We start from the raw sequence: 17,407 nt of genomic DNA on the forward strand, positions 1-17,407 counted from the left end.
CCTCCAAAATCACATGGTTGTATTGTTAATTTGTAAGGAAATTGCATTTTATAATAGATAAGTTTGAAAACTTATTTCACTATGATAAATTTATCTCAAACTTTTATGTGACCCAATAATTATTATTAAAAATCTATTGTTTATTCGAATTAAACAATTAAATTAATACGTTTAAGTCAGTATTATCTAGAGCCTCTGGCTGTTAGGCAACGCATGACAACAGGCCAGGTTTATTACTTTAGTGTGAGTTTAACAGATTGCCGTTTTTTTTTTTTTCGTCGACGAGTTGACAGCTGTTACAGTTATAAATCAGACGTATAAAATATCTAAGAGTATAATGTTAATAATAATGTATATATAATAATAATAATTAGTAGTATATAAACTATGTACTGTCTGAGACAACCTTATACTATTTTTCTTGCAAGTTGTTTAGTGTTATTTGATACAAAGGCACAAATATTCAAATATTTTTATTCAACATAGGATTTAAAATCACTTATTGAACGTCAAAATCTACCAACCATTCAAAAGAGACTGCCTCAGACCTGAGAAGAATGGGCGCAAGAAACTCAGCGGACTTTTTTTTTTAATATAAAATATGGATTACAATGTAATATCGTACAATAAACATTTATAATTAAAGAGCCTGAGGGTGTTCGCTTTATTCCCAGTCCGTGGTGTCATTAAGAAAAGCGTTTATGCTATAATAACCTTTCCCACACAAACGTTTTTTAACAATTCTTTTAAATTTCGTAACACATTTGTTTTGTACATTTTATGGGATCATATTGTAGAAGCATATACATCGCCCAACAAAAGACTTACTAACTCGACCCAACCGAGTAGTAGGCATAACAAGTTTATGTTTGTTCCTCGTGTTACATTACGTTAACATTATGAATGTCACAGTTTCTAGAAAATTCCTCAATGTGCTTATGAACATATAAAACATTATCGAAAATGTATAGTACACACAGTAGTCATAAAAACAGAATCGTTAGTTAAAACAAATAATAAAGAGCGAGATAAGCCAGTTTCAAATATTGCGAACGACTGATTGACTCACAGTTAACACGTGTTCAGATATAACTTATTAATTCATATCATAGATCAAAGAAAATATCTAGACACGGCTTGATATGCGTAAAACCCGTTCATATGATATGAAAACCAAGGATATGAAATTCCATATGAAAATTAATCTCAAAAATTTGTGTAGAAGGTTGGTAATTTAAACGCACTTAAAATTGTAATATCTGTATTTTACAGTTTCCACTAATAATTTATAATAATTCAATACAATTTGGGCAGCGTTACCCCTTAGAATTCACAATAAGTAATGTTCAATCGAATTTAGTGCTCTGGCTTATATAGGGCAAAACCGTCTACCGGGATGATGCTTCCAATTCTAAACGCGAAAAGATCAGACATACTAAAAAACCGCGTCATCAGAAGTAAAACAAAAGTCATCGATGTCAAATCCAAAATTAGAAGACTCAAATGGAGTTGGGCTGGGCACATGGTAAGAGGAGATGACAAATGGAGTAAGAAAGTGACAAGATGGTATCCCAGGGAAGGGAAAAGGAAAAGAGGTAGACCTCAGAAAAGATGGAATGATGATATCAGGGAAGTGGCAGGAGTAACGTGGAACAGAGTGGCTTAAGAAAGACACGAATGGAAACGGTTGGAGGAGGCCTTTGCCGATTGGCAAACCGATGCACAAAATACTAGAATAAGTTATTTTGTTTCCAATGTTTTATGTTTGTTTTAGAGTATTAGTTATCTATGTTAGTTAAGATCTGAATAAAGGCTATATTATTATTATTATTACTATAGTTATTTCTAATTATAGTGATAATTATATTAAATAATAATTAAATATTAACAGTAGTTAAATGAATGTAATTATTAATTGGGATATATTTGGCAGTACATGACGTTGGTGGCGCTTGTTAACACATCAAGCTGACATTTGTATGGTTACCATCATCATCTTCAGCCGGAAGACGTCCGGAAACAAAGGCCTCCCCCAAAGATCTCCACGATGATCGGTACTGTGCTGCCTCATTGTAGTTTCAATTATTTCTCTTTATACCAAGTATATTTTGTAAGGCCGCTTATGTCTGAAAGTGACAAGCGCAATCGTAGTAGCTAGGAGTTTTGGATTTTCTAAAATACTGAGCGGTACCGGATTCTACTATGTGGGACGTTTCACTTATAATCAGGTGAAATTCTTGCTCTTCTCGCGGCTTCTTAAAGCTGACCGAGCCGATGGCCTCGAGCGCAGCTAAGTTTCCTCTCTCGCATAAGATCGCAAGCATTTTTAATTTATTACAAACATAATACAATTTTCTTTACAAAAGTAACAAAACTATGTCATGTTAAATAGTATTTGTGTACAATTAATAAATTTTCGTATATTTTTATCTAGATTGAATGATTAGCACGGCTCCAACTGTAATAGTTAGGGGTTTTGGTGATTTTTTTCGCACTGTCTATAACAGATAGAAATGTAAAGAAAAACTTAATTTTCTTCTCATATTCGGTAGATATATAATTATTTTTTATAAAAATATAAGTATATATAAATTATGCGCTTTTTGGCGATTTCTTGGGATAGCGGCCTTAACATAAAACTACTCTAAGGTTGCACAAAATATCTCATAATTATCTATTTCGGAATGAGTAACGCGACATTTCATATAATAGACCTGTTTTCATCTACTTTTGCCACAAATTGGTCACACTATTCTGTCATTTGTACATCACTCATCTTCTTACAACGCCTTACAACTCGAAGAAAATACGTTTCATTTCAAAATGATAAAGAAGGTCGCCAATTTTCGGGTGGCTACTGAATTTTTATTACATTGCGTTTGTGTGGGAGTGTCGTAGACTGTAAAATGATATAGACGGACCGCGTAAAATATCAAGGTCAAAGGTGATGCCATTTTTATTATATACTTCTCACACTTGTATTAAATAGATAAAGGAACGGTTTGTTTAGTAATTGTTAAACTCTAAACTACTGTTCTAATCTTAAAAGAAAAGTTTTGGGTTTTGTGATACAAGGCCCTTGCCTTAAGAGATTTGTGTGAGATTAGAAAAAAATTTAGAATTGGACTTCGTTTTTACTAAAAAAAAACTCTATACAACAAGATATTTATAGGTTTAAATATTTAGAAAATGGTCACTAGAATCACTAGTATAAATGCAATATTCTACCATTGAAAGCATTGCGTATACATATGCTATAGTAGAATTAACTCATAGGAAATATCCTAGAAATGAAAGTAATAAAGGTATTATCAATGCAGGTCATTTGTCATTGATAAGGCAATCATATTACGCTACGTGTTACCTCTTACGGCTATGTAATATGTTACATAGACTGTTACCTACTAACATATCCAACTTAAAACCATTTGTAAACATATTATCCAATTGTTGTAAACATATTATCATATTAAACCCATTCTTTGTAAAACATATAAACATATACATTTAAAGTAAACATGTTCTATAACTTGTACAAAAGACGGTAAGGTTGACATTTTATAGGTCATATTTTTTTAATACTGCAACGGTTCCAATCCAAAATGGTTCGAATGATCACTAATGCTCCATGGTACATTAAAAACTAACGTCTACATCGAGAACTAAATATTAAAACTATAAAGAAGGAAGTAGTAGACTCACTACGAACTTATCAGAAGCATATGCAAAACCACCCAAACTTAATGAATAAGGCACAATATTTATAAGATTGAAAAGACGACCGACACAAGATCTGATGGACAAATAGATTATGAATAAAATTTTTGGCAAATCACTGGATTCTGCTCCAAATACGACCCATCATAAAAATACCTAAAGTCCAACTAAATGTTATTATGACAGAGAGAACAAAAAGACTTAAAAAAAATCATAATATAATAGACATCTTTTAAAATTTTTGTGAATGTAATTTTGGACATTTATTAAAACTAAGTCAATTTGGTTTTATCTGCAATTCTGCCAGAAATGTATATAGAGACATAACAATATGTTTATATATGTGAAGAATTGTATACGTTCTGTCTATTTAATACCAGTCTATGTCTTTTCCACACTTGACCCCTTGACGTTGATAAAGGAATGATTATAATCTAACAATATGATGTCCCCCTAGACGTCTTGGAAATATCCATCCCAAAATAAATAAGGGGGCATTCATATTACGCGACGCGGAAAATTTATTGTTTTTACGATTTTGTTACTTTGGCCCCTGTGGTTGTATTCAAAGTGCGTATGTTTAGTCTATAAGTTCTGGCAAAAAATCGTCAAGATATAAAGGTAAGTGAATAAAGAAAGATACAAAGTTTCACTGATATAAAGTAATAAAACAAATTCAATAATTAAAATTTTTAGGGTATAAAAATAGATGACGACCAATTCTCAGACCTACCAAATATATCATACATAAAATTTATCGTACTACAATAATAATTATATTCGATTGCCATATTGCAACTCTATTGCGTGTCTGTGGATGGATTAGAATAATATTAAAATCGCGATACAAAAGTAAGTGTTGATCGTAGATTGGTGAAAATTTGAAGATGTATGTATTTTGTAATTTTATAATTAAATAAATAAAAAAAATGTCAAAAAAAAATTAAAAATTTTGGGGTGGACTACCCTTAACAGTTAGGGAGATAAAAAATAGATGTTGTTCGATTCTCAGACCCACGCAACATGCACACAAAATTTCATGAGAATCGGTCAAGCCGTTTCGGAGTACTTTAACTACAAACACCGCGACACGAGAATTTTATATATTAGATTTGACAAAGAAGGCTTACTATACTGTATAGAGGATAATGAAACATGTTTCTAGCGCACGCCACCTCAAATTGTATAATATTATTAAAATATCTATATTAAGTAGGCTTAGAGCTGTGGTTACATCATTTAAAGGATGGGTTGGGAGTTTCTTATGTGTTCTTCTCTCCGTGTCAAAGTCTCTTTAAGAACAGATGTAGGTTCCTGACGTTTACCAAGTATTGTTGCAATATGTTATGTTATTATCACTCCCTGTGGTAAATATAGTAGATTGTTGACCAAGGGTCGAAAGAATCAATTCCCGAGGTATTTAGACGGCTATAGTCCGAGTAGGAATTGATTATTTCAACCCGTGTTAAACACGCTACTTTTCATTTCGAATATAAGGAAAATAAAACTAGTTGTTTATCTAAACTATTTATTGGTAATATATAATAATATTAGCAGTATTTAAAATAATTTGTCAAAATTACAATTCGTGAAATTAAAACTTACATTTTTGCTTTGAATGTTTATGCTGTTTGTTATATTATAACAAATTTGGCTGTTTTGGATATCTGTAAAAGTAGGAGACTCTGCTATTTCATCAAACGATGGATTCCATGGCGGATACTCCCTGGAAGTTGTCGGCTGAGGCGAATTGGGGCGTATTTTTATAGTTTCAGTTAATTTGGTTGAAATTTTAGTTTTATTTTGGACTGAATCCTCAATGTAGCCTTCGGTGACTGTGCTGGATTTCCAGCCTCCAGTTTTCTTTACATAAAACTCTTCACAGCTGACAGCAGTTCTATTTTTAAAGTTCATTCCGGCCCTTGGGTGGGAAGTAATTTGTATGAGTTTTTCCCTCTCTACGGAGGGAAGCAGCATTTTCCACCCAATAATCAGATCAACACAATATTACTTTCCGAGTATGAGAAATGAAAAATATATTTATATTTCTAAAGAATATGCGATCATTTGTTAAACTATGCTTAGGCTACTAAAGCCTCAAAATATTAGGATGTTTTTAATTTTAGTACGGTAGTTACGTTTCCCTAATACCAAGACTCCGCTTTGGGTCGGTCGAGCAACTTATAAAAGAAGTCCGCCTATGCATAAAAATAAATGTATGAATTTAGAAACTATATTATATTGTTTTAGTGGGGTTCTTTTGTGAGTCCAACTTGCTTTGAATTGTTTGTAGTAAAAACGGTTTTAAGTTTGAGAAGTGTGTAAATAAATAAAATTGTAGAAATACTAGTATATTAACGACCTAGAGCTAAGCTAGAGGTCCCGGGTTCGAATCCCGGTAGGTGCAAGCATTTATATGATGAATATGGATGTTTGTTTCCGAGTCATGGATGTTTAAAAGTATTTATGTATGTTTAAGTAAGTATATTGTATTAAATATATCATTGTCTTGTAACCCATAACACAGGCTATATATGCTTAACTTGGGGCATGATAATTTGTGTAAAAAGTGTGTCAATATTATTATTAAGTCAAGTTTGATGATATGAACTGTGGCTATTGAGTGTTTTAGTACTTAATGTTATTCTACACTTTCGAACACAACATTTTTGATGTCTTAATCTTTGTAAGTCGAGTTAGTAAGCCTTTTGTGGGGCGATGTATATGCATTTACAACAAGATCCCAGAAAATGTTCAAAACAAAAGTATCACGTTACTCAAAAGAATTGTTAAAAAACGTTTGTGTGGTTAGTATAACATAAATGACTTTCTTAATGATACCACAGATTGGGAATGGAGTGACCGCCCTCAGGCTATTAAATTTTAAAGTTTAATTGTACAATATTACTTTGTAAACATTTTTTCGATGAAAAAAAAAGCCCGCTGAGTTTGTTGCGCCCGTTCTTCTCAGGTCTGAGGCATTCATTTTGGAATGGGTGGTTGTTTTTGACTTTCAATAAGTGATGTCACATCCTATTTTGAATGAGAATATTTGAATTTGAATTTAGATTAAGGATTGGTCTCCGCTGCGCTTCAACTAGATACCGCACTACCAATAGCTTTTTTATTACGGCAACTATGGGATGTGTGCGTGGCATCTTGAGACTCAATGGCATCTTTCAAATTTTGAAACATTCGTTTTTTTTACATTGAAATTAATAAAATACAAAATACTACTACCCGGCATTTAGTTCCAATTATTTGCAAAGTTTAACAGAACATGGGTCACGTCAACGTCACACATAGTTCGTGACTGGCTCGAGTACGCTCGCTTGGGCGTAGTATTAGTTGCCGCACTTTGCGACTACTCCTGAGGTATCTAGTTGGAGCTCAGCGGAGACAATTCCTTAACGTAAGGTAACGTTAAATTGAATCACAACTCACATGCTGGCATTATGTCTAAATGTTTGGTAAACTCAAACTTTCATATTGAAAATTAACATTTATCGTTTTCTATATGTTACCAAATCAAAATAAATAATTAATGCATTTCATTTCATTCCGAAGCTGTGGATTGTATTAATTGCGCTAATAAGAATTCTGAAGGAACCAATTTAAATGGAAAAATTACATAAAGTTTTATATGAAATCGCTCTCGTTTTCACTAAAAAATATGGTGGTAATTCAAGAGAGTTTGATAAATATTCAAGGTTATGGCATCGCACGATTACGTATGTATTAACTATTAACGCTATGGTATCAACTATTAGAAACGATCATAGAAATGAAAGTGCAAAAGGTACTATTAAACCAGGTTACTTGTCGTTGATAAGGCAAGCATAACACTTGGTGTAAAGCGACATCTGCCCAATAACAGTGACGTTATTCATGGAGTCGTAACACAAAACGACCCACAGTGAGTTTAGTATGTCAAAGTTCGAATAACAATAATTTAAATTATCTCTTATCGAGTAAGAGAGATTATATGTTCCAAGAGTCGTAATTCCAATGGCGGTTGTGGGTTTTATGATGGCTTTATACGTTTTTGACTTAAGATTGATGACGGTTTTAAATCTTTACGGTTCGGTTTTATTCTTGTTTTATTGCCGGTTTAAGTGCAATTCTTTCTTGCACAATAGGAGTACTTAGCTACTATGATGATATTTAAAAAAATCCGATTTTTATTTTGTACGTCTAAAAAAAGGGCCAAGTACGAGTCGGAAATTTCTTTTAGCTCGCAGAGTACTTGTTTTATGGGCTTGGAATTTCCGAGGTCTTGGAATTAAACACTGGACTCCAAACCCAAGAAGAATATATGGACTTACGATCAACAAAATTCTCGCGGGTTAGGGCAAATACAATTATTGTCAAATAATGACAGTTGATTTGAAGTTGACGTAAGCAACATCGTTGAAGGATGTATAATGAATACTTTTGTACAATGACGTATTATATTTTTATTATATATTGACACCTTTTCTGATTTTTTAAAATCAAAATTCTCGATAAGTCCCGAATGTTTACTAATAAAACATATACAATAAAAATGAGTGCATAGTTGCGGTCGGGTATGCTTTAAAATACCTGCGCGGGCGTCATATCAAGCTGAAAGTATACCCAATGTCCAATGCCCCAGTGACGTGACAAATGTTAGTTAAAGGTACGCTTTTATTATTATGATATTATTATGATTTTTGGATTTGAAAATATACCCGACCATATAAATTCAATAAACGCGACAACGCCATATTGCTTACTGAGACTATTAAGCTCAGTACGTGGCCAAAGGGCTAAATTGAACACGGCCCTCGTTACGCCTCCAGTGGTTAATTCATCCAAGGCATTAAGATATGTGATAATAAGACTCAGCACTCATGGCTCCTTCGGGTGAAGTTGGCTTGAGACGACTAAAGATGCGTGTAAGAGTCAAGGCGTAAGACTTCAGAGTAATATATTTTGTTATTTTAATGAGGCACTTACCTGAAATACGACACTCCATTCTTTTTTAAAATTGGATATGTTGTTATTTGGAAAGGTTTTCACTGAAAAATTTATCGTTGCGTGGAGTTGTATTCAAAGCGCGGTCGAAACACAACTGAACGGAAACTCTGCCTAAGTCGCGTAAGTAAAGTTTTGCTTCAGACAATTTTTAAGCGTGATTGTGATTCTAGTTGTTAATTGTTTTTTTTTTAGTTTATTGGCCAATACAAAACAAATACATACATTTTTATGAAATAAATACCACGAAAACCTCACGGGTTTATCTGGGTACCTAGAGTCATTCAATTCTTTTCTTCAATGCTTATGAGTAAGAAAAAGACGGGTACCTCAAAATTTTTTTTTATAAAGACTAGCTGGGAGGTTGAAGCCTTATACTGCTGATATCCATCACTGGTAATCCATGCTGGTAACACCAGAGGGATCACAGGAGCGTTGCTTTTTAGAAGGGTGTACGCACGGTATACGCAGGTGTGTAATCTTATACTATGCCTCATGAATCTGGCTATCAAATACAAAAACAAAATAATAATAAAACATCCATCTTAAATAATCTAAAGTCAAATAATGAGACGGATACATTGGTGGTAATGATAGGTTTATGTCGTGACTTACACGATGTGTGGCCGAGTGCCGAGTGCCGAGTGCCGAGTACCGACCTATCAATGTCGTGGATATATTTCTCCCGCATGAGTAACTAACCGTGTTGTAGATTTATATCATTTAGTTTTGATATCAGAATTGCGATGAGCTAAATTATATATGTCCAATGGAAAGCTATCAATCTCAGCATTTTTTTTTTGGAAGAGATTTTACAACCAAATAAAAAACTATGATACGATATGGATACCTTGTAAATAGGCGCGTACGTTTTTTCTTAAGGCGAAGGGTAAACAGAAAACATGCAAACAAGGTGTTTTTAGACAAGTTTTGTGGTGAAAGTATAGGATTTGGAGCTATGAACACTACTTTATCCTCTTACACATACCCTTAAGTCTTACTTGTAGGTTGCTAATGCTTATTGTTGGTTAAAGTTAGCACTCCAGAGCTATTATGAACTACCAGTTTTCTTTGCAGTTAAACAAGTTTTTTCTCGGCATCATGCATTTGTTTAGTATACTACTATCATAAAAGTTGTTCTTATAGATTTTACTTTTTTATGTAGGTACATTTTTTCAGATTAGTAATCAAAAATGAGGATTGTAAGCAATTAAGCAGTTTGCGCCTATTATATTACTAGCTGACCCGACAGACGTTGTTCTGTGCATAATAAATTAAATACTGTTTTTTTATGAATTTGTCAATAATATTTCAAAACACCAAAATTATTTTGTAAAATATGCTCCCTGTCAATGACGTTCTACATTATGTATAGAACGTCATTCCTCCCTGTTGTTAACTATAATGAAATTGTTTCACAGGTGATTCTGGCAAATCTGTGGTATTTCTTCCACAGAAGCCACAGTAGGAAGAATAGAATAGAATTGTTTCACAGCAGAACTGTCAAACCGTGCGTCAATAAAATCTCTCATAGAAAATATGTCCATACAAAACAAATATTGGAAATAAAAATAATTTTGGGTCCCAAATCGAAATAAAAACTATCCTATCTCTCAAGTTGGACTAAACTGCACTCCATGAAGTAATCCCCATTTAAATCCGTTCATTGAGAAACAACGTGTCACGTAATTTATATATATTAAGATAATATGTCTGTGTGTTTTTTTTAAGTAATTTCTAATTTTACTAACAGCTGGTGTATTATTTCAGTTTTAACATAAAATAATAAAACTGTTGTATATAAACACTGATTATTACCGTTAAAACTGGAATGCTCTTCAACACCGTACCGTTGTTCATTACTTGGTAGCCTACCTCAACCTGACATTGGCTCAGTCGTGGTGACCTTTCCACAAAAGCCACATTATAAAGAATAGAGTAGAATAGACTCTCACAAAAGTCGAACAATTATTTTACTTTGGAAATAATAATATTTGGAAACTCCTGTGAGGGATGTTTACTAATATGGAAGTACAGTAACTCTAACGGAAGAACACAAATGCCACATTATAAGTTGTTCATTTACAAAGGTTCCGATTTCGATGTGCCGCAGGGTATAAGTACGTTCCTACATAAGTGAAAACTTCTTTAGGTATGGTGTCCACCGTCACGGCGAAGATGTTAGGTTTATAATATGACATACAGAGACCACATTGTATGAATAAATTGACAATGACCGCTTCATGTAGGACTTAAATCTATTTGCCATGTTATGATGGTTGACATTTTCAAACAATTTCAAACAATTACAAATTCGGAAATTGAATCCTAATTATTCGTTTCAGAAGCTTAGTCATTTTAATCCTACTAATATTATAAATGTGAAAGTTTGTATGTCTGGATGTATGTTTGAACTTCTTTAACGCAAAATCTACTGAATAGATTTTGATGAAACTTTACAATAATATAGCTTACACACCAGAATAACATATAGGCTATAATTTATAAAACTATAGTGTGAATTATACAAAATATAAAAGAAGTGTGATTGTTACTAATGAATACAACTAGCGCCATCTCTTATCAACTAGCAAGCAACAGATCAATAAAATTTATATGGCAAAACAGCGTTTGACGGGTCAGCTAGTGTATTTATAAAATTGTTCTATTCCATGTAAAAGAGTGCAATAGTAAAAAACTACCTACTCAGAATAGATACATTGTTAAAACAATTTTGAATAGAAAATATATTAATCTAATATGTAAAATTCTCGTGTCACGGTGTACGTAATTGAACTCCTCCGAAACGGCTCGACCAATTTTCGTGAATCTTAGCGTGCATATCGGCTAGGGTGGTCAATCGGACAAAATCTATTTTTCATCCCCCTAAATGTTAAGGGTCCATTACATTTAATTTTTTATTTTTTTGGACGTAAGTTTTTGTTTTTATTCAAATTAATAATTATTAATGATTCAGCATTAAAAAAAACGTACTACTTCAAATTTTCACCCGTCTGCGATCAGCATCTATTTTTTTTTTATCGCGATTTTAATATTATTCTATTCCATCCACAGATACCCAATAGAGTTGCAAGATGGCAATCGAATATAATTATTAAGTGTAGTACGATAAATTTTGTGTACGATATATTTGTTAGGTCAGAGAATCGGTCGTCATCTATTTTTTATACACCAAAAATCTTAATTATTGAATTTTTTATATTACTTTATATGATAATACAACGTTTGCTGGGTAAGCTAGTATGTCAATAATATTTCATAACATCAAGAATTATTTTGTAAAACTAGTGGACCCAACAGACGTTGTCCTGTACACATGTTTTAAATTTGAAAAATCGGTCCAGCCGTTAGGAGCAGTTCACTAACATACACATGAGCAGGAGAATTATATTATATGGGCGGAATTGAGAATCTAAACCAATCTCAAATTCACTGAAACAAACAAAAAAGTCATCAAAATCAATCCAGCCGTTTAGGAGGTAGTTTAATTGTGAATCTAAACCATTTTCGAATCCACCTGAAGACACACACCAATCTCAAATTCACTGGAACACACAAAAATATCATCAAAATCGGTCCAGCCGTTTAGGAGGTAGTTCAATTGTGAATCTAAACCATTCTCGAATCCACCTGAATACACACCGAAAGTTTCATTAGAATCGGTCCAGCCGTCTAGGAGGAGTTCAGTGACATACACACGCACACAAGAATTATATATATAAAGATAAGCTCCCTGTTATTATAATGAAATTGTTTCACAGCAGAACTGTCAAACCGTGCGTCAATAAATTCTCTCATACAAAATGTGTCCATACAAAACAAATAATATTGGGAATAAAAATAATTATGGGTCCCAATGCGAAATAAAAACTATCCTATCTCTCAAGTTGGACTAAACTGCACTCTATGAAGTAATCATTAAAAGCCATTTATTAGTTTAGGAGTTCACTGGAAACAAACATCAGGACACTGGATTTATTTAAATAATAATAAAAATAGTAGATTGACAATGAACTAGAAAAGTAGGTTCTACCACGGTCCACGAATCCAGGTGACCTAGTCGTTATATAGGAAACCTAACACCTAAGGCTAACTAAACCTTGAATATGACAACTTTATAACGATATTGTCGTTTAATAACACAGTTACAATATTGTTATGTGTCAAGACTACAGACTTAGGAAAACATCACTATAATTATGGAAAAAAAAATATAACACGTCCCAGTCAAAAAAATACTAGTACCAATACAATTTTAATTAAATATTATGTAATTACATATTTAATTTGTATAATTAATCTCAGAAGTAAGGGATATCACTTTAAAAATAACAAATTGTTTTGATTTGAAAGAGCGACATCTCAAGTCAATTTCCTAATATTATGCAATTATTGGGGTTGAGTAGGTTATCTACTGTAAAGTAGATCCTGTAGATGGAGACAAAACCTGAGAGTTGAATAAATATACCTTAAAAAATTACGAACCATGCGTACTCGAACGGTTGGCTTAGTTGGAAAGAGCGCTCGGACGGAACCCGAGAGGTCGCGGGTTCGAGTCCCGCATCGTTCATAATATTTGGTTACTTATTTAATTTGTATAGATAGACCAATAACACTACAGCATATTCAACTGTGTATTATTGTCGAATGATTTGATACAGTATTGTAAATTATTGTAAAGCATAAATTTAATAATAATTATATAAAAGCAAGTTATTTACGTAGCAGCTTCTTCTTCTTCGGCGTTACACTCTTGCCAGAGTGGTCGTGGTCGTCACGTCGAGGTTAGTGGCCTGTTTCACAATGCGACGCCACTCGTCGCGAACTGCCGCTCTTCTCGTGCATTCATGCAGAGTACCGTCGACAGCTTGCCTCACTTGGTCCTTCCACCTCATCGGGGACCTGCCTCTTGGTCAAGTGCCCTCGACTTTACCCTGCACTATTAAGCGTTCTATGGAGTCGCTTCCACGTCGCGATACATGCCCGAAGAAAGTGAGAATGCGAGCTTGTACGGTAGTGGACAGTCTCTGTTCGATGCCGAGCTCCCGACGAATGGACTCATTGGTTCGGAATTCGGTCCACGATATACCGAGCATTCTTCTCCAGCATCACATCTCAAGAGCAGTGATCTTTTTCTTCTCACTTTCTCGTAGGGTCCATGTCTCAGCAGCGTAGAGGAATATGGGGAATATGAGAGCCCTTACAAGTCGTATTTTTGTGGTTTTAGTGATATTGCGATCCTTCCATATTTTCCTCAATTTATCCATAGCCGATCTGAAGACGTAGCAGCTAGTTGTTATCAAAACTATAATGTAACTATATTATATCTATATATCTTTTGCATTAAAATTTAATACCATGAGGAGCAACTGTCTATTCTAATTGTCGCGAGGGGCTGCTGAATACCAGACGTGTGTTGGTAACTCAAGCACTACTAAGTACAGAGTTATTAAGTACTTATTATCATATTGTGTGTATAATAATATTGTGATTTTTTCACTATATTTTTTTCTGTTTAAATTTACTATTTTATATATTACTTGCTGACCCCGCTAACGTTGTATTGCCGATATTAAAATCGCGATACAAAAGTAGCTGTTGACCGTAGATCGGTGAAAATTTGAAGTTGTATGCAGTTTTTAATGCTGACTCATAATCAAACAAATTTAAAAAAAATTAAAAAATAATTTGTGTGGACCACCCTTAACAATTTAGGGGGATGAAAAATAGATGTCCGATTCTCAGACCTACCCAATATGCACTCAAAATTTCATGAGAATCGGTCAAGCCGTTTCGGAGGAGTTCAAAGTTTAACACCATGACAGGAGAATTTTATATATTAGATATTGCTATTAAAGTTGTTTCTATTCTATTCTGTATTCGATCTTAAGATAACGATAAGACATAAGATCCCATAAACTGGTAGATCGTACCTAACTATCCTATTTTATGACTCTGGCGTTTGTAACGCGATCTTCGTTATAATATAATATGTAGCGTTATAACATAATTTTTAGTTATCTATCAACAATCTTTTTCAGTTTATGTCAAATATATCAAACATATTTAATAATATGAAATACTGAAGTAATTACTTATTTAATAACGAAAAATAATCTGTTTGTTCCACAGCGAGTTCGCAGCTTCACGACAGCGCTCGATGACTTGACATCCCGAGTGCAGGCTGCAGAGGCTGCGAGGGCCACATGGCGAGCCCCCGGAGACGCAAGAGATGCGCGTGCGCAACTGGACGCGGTGTCCCGTGCGCGTGCGCAGGTACCGCCCCTCAGGAGGCAGGTGGACGAGCTGCGCGGGCAAGCGCAGGCGATGACGCGGGATAACGTGCAGCTGCCCGAACATGTTGTTGCTAGATTGGATGACCTGAATTCAAGGTGAGCTAGAAAGAAATACAAATCATCAATCAAGAAAGCATCTTTTAGCAGTGGGGGGAGCTGCCTTGCACATGATGCCGGCTATGCGTAAACATTATTGTGTTTCGGTCTGAAACGCGCCGTAGCTAGCGAAATTACTGGGCAAGTGAGACTTAACATCTTATGTCTCAAGGTGACGAGCGCAATTGTAGTGCCGCTCAGAATTTTTGAGTTTTTCAAGAATCCTGAGTGGCACTGCATTGTAATGTGTAGGGCGAATCAATTACCATTAGCTGAACGTCCTGCTCGTCCCTTATTTTCAATAAAAAGAGCATTAAACTAGAGCAGTAGAAGTACTGAGAATACCAATAGCTTTGTTTTGGTCTTCATTCTCCAATGAAGACCAAAACAAACACACGTACATAATATGAGTCCTTTAAATGTAAATTCTATTGCGGAAACCACGCAACACGTTTTCACGTCGAAAACTTAAGAAGGATGGAACGGAATCTAACTTCATTGAAACCTACTATTATATCATGGTAATTTCTATAGTCTTTTCATAGATGAGATCATGATTCCTGTCACCGAATTCCACCTAGGCACGACACGCCACAAATTTGCATATCATCCTCGCGATCTATAGTGTGTTTTTCAAGGAACAGTGGAATGAGATTTCCTGTGCGGTGTTTCCGGGACGATACGACATGGGTACCTTTCAAAATAGAGCGTGCTTCTAAAAGACCGTCAACTCTCCTGTGATTCCTCTGTTCTTGGTGCTCGTTTGTTCTCTTCTTTCATAACAAAAAAGTTAACCAGCATACGACGCAAATCCAAGATAAAGAGTGGTGCATATGCGGTATCCAAGTAGTCAGCCAGGCTGGGCTAAGATATTCCTTTTTCTGTTCTTCTTAAGCATAACCTATCTGTCCCAACTTTAGGATAACGGCATTGAATTCTGGTGGTGAGGAGCGAGCGCGGCAGCTGGCAGGAGTGGCTCGTGATGGCGGCGCTGGTGCTGCCCAGAGTTTCCTGGCAGGGTCGGTCCGTCCACCCTGGGAGAGAGCAGTGACACCTGCTAACGTTCCATATTATATCAAGTAAGTACTCAGTTTTAGGATTCCGTACCCTTTTTTTGTTTCAAATGTGTCATTTCGCAGAGTAGAGATAGAGACGCGACAATCTATAAGAGTTTCGATATTGTATTAAAAGGCTGAGTGAAAAGAAAATATTTTAAGTTAGGTTTAATAAATATTGTAATTTAAGCCGAATTAGTTCTGTCTCGCTATTGTGCTATTATTGTATTTTTGTAACATCTTTATTTAGCATATCTTGAATTTGGCTGTAATGATTAAACTACGACACTGGTTTTTAGAGACAAAAACTGGTCTTAAGTATTTGTCATCTTTGAGTTTCAGGCCCATACGAATTTTTTTATGTTACAACTAGCTGTTTCCCGCTACTTCGACCACATTTACCGGTGTAATTATATAATTTGATGTTCCAATTCTGCCACATGCATTTATACAAAATTTCATATCAATTCGCGCCACCTGACCTACACTAACGTAACGTCGGAGTAGTCATGGCGCCCTTTATGTGTGTAAATTTTCAATTGGGCTAACGGATTCCGTGCTTTATCTTAAAATACATACACGCACTTATTCTTTTTTATAATTATTATATTATATAAACCCATTAACTTACCATATATCGAGCATTGCTCGGGCATTCAGGTACGGTTCTATATAAGAAGATATATTTTAAGTCACAGCTTAACTCGCAGCCACCGCAGTACGTTAGTACTAATAAAACTGACTACACTCAGAATACAACAAATTCGGACATGGAAGATGAAATTTAAGACAAATGAACCAAGATGATGAAATTATAAGGGTTCCAATGACAAATTTGATTAAATAAACGAAAGTCTGCGTTCTATAAATTAATTTCTGCGTGATGCTTTTAAAGGGTCGATGAAATTAGATCAAATTGCACCTTTTCTCGTTTTAAAATAGTAGAGAAATCGATGAACAGATGGCCATTGGAGCAGTAAAGTCGAATGGCGAACACGTACCGGAAGACGTAGTGTTGGTAAGCCATCCACAATATGGACCCGATGATCTGGTCAAGATCGTTTGAATAGTGTGGATTAGGGCAGCACAGGGCCGCTCGTTATGGCGATCTGTGGGGGAGACCATTGTCCAGCAGTAGACGTCTTCTGGCTCAGATTATGATGGTGATGAGAGAATTCTATATGTATTCATATTTGTTTTTGCTAGAAGCCTGCCAGCTCTTGA

At 34.7% G+C, this 17,407-nt stretch overlaps 1 protein-coding gene across 1 annotated transcript in view; it reads left to right on the forward strand.

Annotated features, from left to right (window-relative positions):
• LOC126975575 (dystrophin, isoforms A/C/F/G/H) overlaps positions 1-17,407 on the forward strand; it is a 657,038-nt gene that overhangs the window by 625,556 nt on the left and 14,075 nt on the right. Inside the window, exons 52-53 of the mRNA XM_050823519.1 lie at positions 14,869-15,128; positions 16,049-16,207. Coding sequence (XP_050679476.1) covers positions 14,869-15,128; positions 16,049-16,207 — 419 coding nt within the window. The remainder of the gene's footprint in view (positions 1-14,868; positions 15,129-16,048; positions 16,208-17,407) is intronic.

This window comes from Leptidea sinapis, chromosome 36 (genome assembly GCF_905404315.1).
Source record: "Leptidea sinapis chromosome 36, ilLepSina1.1, whole genome shotgun sequence".
Taxonomy (NCBI): domain Eukaryota; kingdom Metazoa; phylum Arthropoda; class Insecta; order Lepidoptera; family Pieridae; genus Leptidea; species Leptidea sinapis.